Consider the following 6442-nt stretch of genomic DNA (forward strand, 5'->3'; position numbering starts at 1 on the left):
GGAGTGATGAAACACTTGATACGGTTCTGGTTGGAGTGATGAAACACTTGATACGGTTCTGGTTGGAGTGATGAAACACTTGATATGGTTCTGGTTGAAGTGATGAAACACTTGATATGGTTCTGGTTGAAGTGATGAAACACTTGATATGGTTCTGGTTGTGGTTTCTGTACTGAAGATGAGTTACTGCTTAGTGTCAAGGATCTGTTAAGTTCTCCATTACTCTCTTAAAAGTGTTATATTCTCATTTACATACATATTTCAAAATCCCATAAGCAGAATGATTTATTTCTTGCAGCTGGTGCAGAACACAAGAATTCACATTGCTCCCTTGCTGAATCCGGATGGGTTTGTGAATGCTGTCCGTGAAGAGTGCAACAGTAAGGCAGGATATAACAACAAACGTGACATTGACCTGGATACGTCCTTTACTGGTAAGCAAACACTTGAAAGGATTTGGTCGTGTCTTTACCCACATCATTTTGGGCAGGGTCTAATAACAAACGAGGCACTGACCTGTATATGTACTTCACTGGTAGACAAACACTTGATGAGATTTGGTCATTTCTTTACACACATTTATTTCTAGATCAAACGAGGCACTGACCTGTATATGTACTTCACTGGTAGACAAACACTTGACGAGATTACATTATTTATGTTCTACAAAGCTATTTATCATGGATGCAATGTACTGAATCTACACTGTGTATCAAAACATTAATGTACATTTTTTTTCTTTGTCTTAAAGAAACCTAACAAGTTCATTGTTGCATTCATTGATATCATTAGGATCTTCTAAAAAATTTGTAATGCCATATTTTCCTCAAGCTTTGTACAATTTTGGTATTTAACATGTATAAATTTGAATATAAGCATAATTAATTCAATTTACAGTTAAATCATCTTGAGTACAGTTAGTATCCTTAACTTGTGGGGTGAACCTGTGAAAGAGTTCTAGATTTCAAGGTTGAGAAACCAGGTTCGAATCCATACGGTAACACAACAGAATGTTTCATGCACTTTAAGCTGTGAGTGCATTATAAGAGTGATAGTAAATCCCTAAGCATGTAGGTGGGTGTTAGTGTGCTGTTGACTGGCTGCCTTTCTCCCCTCTCACCCCCTGCTCAGTAGATCAAAATTTAGGATGGTGGCAGATGACTTAGTAGCTTTATGTACAAATACCTTGATTTGTATGTGTTTTTGTTTTCTGATTTGATAGGATTTTAACAAGCTATGTGTGATTGGTTAAAAGTGTTAGAAATACCTATATAATTAAAGAATCTGCTATCTAATGTGAATAGATATTTTTTTAATGGAAATCATGTTATCTCTTATTTCTGTGTTTGGTGTGCATGTTTGTTGTAATAACTTGTGACATTTCAATTATAACTAGAATAACTTAGATATTAATGAGTGTGTTTAGTAGCATTAAATACCCAAATACAACGCATCTAGCCAAAATTTGTTATTATAATATAATTGGAAGACCATTAGGTAAGACCCTATGTTCAACTTTTGACCCGAAACGACATTAAGAATGGCCAAGGACCAATTTTTTGTTGTTGTTGGTGTTATTTTCAACAGCAAGTACAGGTATCATTACCTTATAAGTATTTAATTCAATATTGAGTTTTCAACTTACCAAATATTGTTAACCTCGATGAAACTAAATTACTTCATAGACGGAATGTTGACTGAAATGACTTGGGACACTTGATTTGGCCTGGTGGTCATCGGTTAAACTGTTTTCATGCTAATCTCTATTTCTGTTTTCAAGATTTCGTAGATTTGATTTAAAACATAGTAAACTAAAAGCTTTCATACTTAATAAATGCTTCTTTTATTTTTTCCTTTGGTCGTGTTTTCAAGTTCTGAAAGGTGGTTTGGCCCCATGCTTTTTTTTTTATCAGTGTTCTGGACCATGTTTATTCGTATGCCTTAAATTGAAGAGCAAAAAAACTATAATTTTGGTGTAAAACATCTTTTTCAATTCTGCCATTGTAGTTTATTGTAAAGTAAAGAAATGGTTTTGATTTTTAAATATAATTTAAAAATGTTATGAAGTATGAGAAACAGAATTATGAACTTTGATACTTAACATTTTCATTGTGTGGTCATTAAGTTCTTCTCTCTCTCATTGTATTAAATACCATAGAAACAACAACAGCTGCAGAAGAAACAAAGGCTATTCAGGACTGGATATCCAAGACACCAAGTGTTCTTTCAGTGTCCCTGTTTACTGGAGCTTTGGTAGCATCTTATCCATACAGGGCTAATAACATTGATGGTAGGTTCAGAACGATTAAGTCTAGGGCTGTTTGAACACTGATTCTTCTGATAAAGTTTAACGTCTATTTAAACTATTTAGCACTAAAGGTTGTGAAGCTGTAGGGGTTGTGGAGGAGTATGAGCCTCATTTGATTTGAAACTTTTGAAGCGTAAAAACTAAGGTTTCCTGAACTTTATCTTCAAAATTGCAAAGAATTAAACTGGTGACAGTAAACCTTTAATTGCTGTCATACTTAAAATTGAAAGAAGTTAAGGAACTTTAGCACCTTCAATTTAGGCATAACATGAAATATTGTAATAATTTTGTTTTTAAAATGTGTAAATTTACAAGAATTCTTGACATGATATTCAACAAAGTGTTAGCTATTTATTTCACACCTTGAAACTTTCAGAAAAAGAGTCACCCAATAAATACTGTGGTTCCGAAGTAGGACAAAAATTTCTTGTAATTAAACAAAAATACATTATATGTATGAGGCTTCTCTTGTAAGTTTTTCCTTTTTTTTTCTCTTGTAAGATAAAATCATTTACATAAAAGCTTGTTTGCTTCTCTAGGAACTCGTAAGACATTGGACGAGGTGGAGGAATTGGTGTTTAAGGAACTGGCAAGGGCTTATGCTAATGCCCACTCCCACATGACGAAAGACGTCACTTGCCCAGAATCTAAGTGTGAGTAACTGTTAATTTTAAATTCCATTGTGCACAGTTTTAAAGTAGATCAGCCAATATTTGTAAAACATAAAGCCTAGTTTATCTAATACGATGATCACCGATATCCTGATCAGATGGTGTTTAGCTTCTGTATTCCTTGTTGTTGAGATTGAGTGAAAGTAAGGTAATGATATGTCCGTCACACTGTATCTGTTGTATCCAGTACCATTGAGGCCTTTTTCCCAATAATAGGGCTTCGTCGGGTCGACTGGAATGCGACAGACGGAGCAGTCATCGAGGCACATGGCCAGGTGGTTAGGACACTCGACTCGCAATCTGTGGGTCGCGGGTTCGAATCCCCGTCCCGCCAAACATGTTCGCCTTTTCAGCCGTGGGAACGTTATAATGTGACGGTCAATCCCGCTATTTGTTGGTAAAAGAGTAGCCCAAGAGTTTGCAGTGGGTGGTGATGACTAGCTGTTTTCCCTCTAATCTTACACTGCTAAATTAGGGACGGCTAGCACAGATAGCCCTCGTGTAGCTTTGCACGAACTTCAAAACAAACAATCATCGAAACACAATTTATATCATATATAACAACTATTTCACCACATTTAGATAAACAAATAATTTAATAAGTATATATATATATATATGATAACAGTGTATGTTATTTTAGAAGAAAATCGGGTGACACAGATTGTATTATTTAAGAAGGAGAGCTGATGACATAATTTCTATTATTCAAACAAGGAAACTGATGACACAGTTTGTATTATTTAACTACTTTTCTTTTTCCAGATCAAAGCACAAATGGAATAGCTAATGCTGCTGCCCTTCACCCTCATTCTGGAAGCCTCATGGTAAGTTGATGGTACTATGTCTTGTGTTTGTCCTTACAGATGTAGGTTTTCCTTAAAACGTAATATACTTGAATTTAAGCATAGGACTGTAGGAACTCTTTAGTGTTATCATTAATATACAAATGTCGAGTTATCACTAAGCACAAAAGTGCTTAGTATGTAGGAATGGGCCGAGAGAAAAAATGGCTGCCACATTTAATCTATTACTCTATGATGCTTACAAATAACTGCTGAAGTTGAGTTATAGCCTTATTTGAGAACCTACTTACCATAATCGAGCGTTTCACAGCTTATAAGTCTCCTAGTATTATTTAAGAGTGTTGCTTAAGTGGAGAACTGGGAACTAGCTAAAGAGCCAAAGTGTTCATCTTTATTTTTTCTTCTCCCATACTAACCAAAAAATGAGTAAAGTTATTGCAATGGCTTTAGTACAACAGAAAAGCATTTTGAGAGCACTTGGGAACACTTGCTTAGTATGTAGGGATGGACTGAGAAAATAATGGCTGCCACATTCAATCTATTACTATGTGATGCTAACAAATAACTGCTAAAGTTGAGTTATAGCCTTATTTGAGCATATAATTGCCATTATCGAGTGTTTCACAGCTTGTATAACAGTAATATTATTCTGTTCCTCTACCACACGTATTTTTGTTGGGAAATTACTACTTAGCAGTGAGTTCAGTTTATAAGCATATATTAATTCCATGTTTCTTAAATGAATTTCATTTCTGGTCGCTAGATGGCAGAACAAATTATTCTTATATGATGACCGTTTGTGACATTTTATTGCACAAACATGATATCTGCCAAAATAATTTCAGTAAAAATAAATAAAGAAACAATAACCTAAATTAATATTCAAGGTGTCAAGTAGAACAAGTACTTATGCAACTAACAGATCTGTGTACATGTTATTGATGTCTGAATTTAAAAACACTAGTTTCTTAATTATCAAAACAATGTATAGCAGTGTACTTCAAGTTTTCAGTCGGGGCTAAGCCTGGCAGCTGTGTGTATATGAGTGGTATAATACTTCATGACTTTGGATCTGTCTGATGTCCTCCCTATTAATCAACATGACTCTAGCATGTGGTGGAGTCAGTTGTATGCAGAAGATGTGGATTCTGTAAATATCCCCTTAACATTGGTCCAGCTCTCTGGAGTTCTTTTACTGTTCTGGAGGAACCATTCCAGCTTCACTGGCCCCCAGTGTAATCCAAAATTAGAGAAACTGATATGATATTAACAATATACATTACCATTATAAAGATATAACAAATGTTCACTTATCAACCTCCTTAAATGAAATTGTTTTTAAAAAGAGGGATAACAAGTAATAAAAAAAAATTTTGAAAAAATTAAGATGTAGGGATGGCAATGCCAAAAAGTACAGAAACAAGATAGGGATGAATACACAAAACTATACAAAAATCCCTATATAAATAGCCAGTAAGTACTGAGTCAATCTTACAAGCTTATGGTTATTAGTCACTGTAAGACTGTATAGCACAATTCAGTTTAAATGCTTTTATTCAGACCTGAATTCATGCAACTGACAGGAATTCAACATTTAGCTGTAGATAAAAGTTATTCTTGGAAAGATTTGGCTACTTATGTAGGGATTTTGGGTACTCATCCCTACATCGTTTCTGTACTTTTTGGCATTGCCATCTCTACATCATACTTAATTTTTTCAAAATATTTTTTTTATTACTTGTGCTATTATAATGAAATTGCAATCTTACAGATTTACATATCTTTGGTTTTATTCATGAGTTTGCATCAAGAACCTATCCAGAATTTAAACATGGACTCAAAGGGTTAACTTTCATTACAAGTATATAGTAAGAGCACAGAAAATGTCTTCTGATGTTTTCCCTACTGTGAGATTCTTACGACTTTTAGTTACAATGAAGATGCTCTATAATCATACACTACTTTTTTTTCTGCAGGACTTCATCTATGATCATGGTTACGGCTATGACCTAGGCATCTACGTCGATTGCTGTGCAAGCCCTCAAGAGTCGAAGCTATACGATATTTGGAAGGATCATCGACCTGCCTTGCTTGAAATGTTGAGACTTGTAAGTTTCTGTGATTATTGTTATATACATATAAATAAACTTGGTAAGTAAGAATCTGTGCGGTGAAGTTGTATGTGAGAGTCATCTTCACTTTATTGAAAAAGTTACAGCCATAGGGGAACTAAATCCAGAATGGATTTACATGGTAGTTAATACAAATATAGAAAAAACAGTTTATAGAATGAAACTACCAAAAGAGTTGCTTCAAACCTTCAGTAAAACATTACAATCAATGATAATTATTACGAACGACGGGCAAACTACAGAAAGCCTTAAGAACACCTTACAGAGAAGGACCTATTAGCACATTACTAAAGCATGAAACCAGAATTATCGCATGTGAAGTTTCATGTACTCTGCCCGTCACATTTGGCCAATGTAGTTATTACTAGTTAAGGAATTAAATGATGTATATTATATCTATCAAACATTGTAAATAACTAAAATATTTATTGAATTAATTCAATTTAACCCTATTGCCACAGGTATCCTTTACTACTCATGACACAAGGCTTTAGTGTTTTACATCCAAAATGTTATTTAACTACC

At 34.3% G+C, this 6442-nt stretch overlaps 1 protein-coding gene across 1 annotated transcript in view; it reads left to right on the forward strand.

Annotated features, from left to right (window-relative positions):
• The window catches only part of LOC106468988 (carboxypeptidase D-like), a 52038-nt gene that overhangs the window by 35929 nt on the left and 9667 nt on the right, over positions 1-6442 (forward strand). The window contains exons 18-22 of the mRNA XM_013929442.2: positions 299-434; positions 2159-2290; positions 2848-2961; positions 3745-3806; positions 5762-5893. Of these exons, the coding sequence (XP_013784896.1) occupies positions 299-434; positions 2159-2290; positions 2848-2961; positions 3745-3806; positions 5762-5893 (576 nt within the window). The remainder of the gene's footprint in view (positions 1-298; positions 435-2158; positions 2291-2847; positions 2962-3744; positions 3807-5761; positions 5894-6442) is intronic.

The sequence above is a fragment of the Limulus polyphemus genome, unplaced genomic scaffold (assembly GCF_000517525.1).
Source record: "Limulus polyphemus unplaced genomic scaffold, Limulus_polyphemus-2.1.2 Scaffold3250, whole genome shotgun sequence".
In the NCBI taxonomy this organism is placed as follows: Eukaryota; Metazoa; Arthropoda; class Merostomata; order Xiphosura; family Limulidae; genus Limulus; species Limulus polyphemus.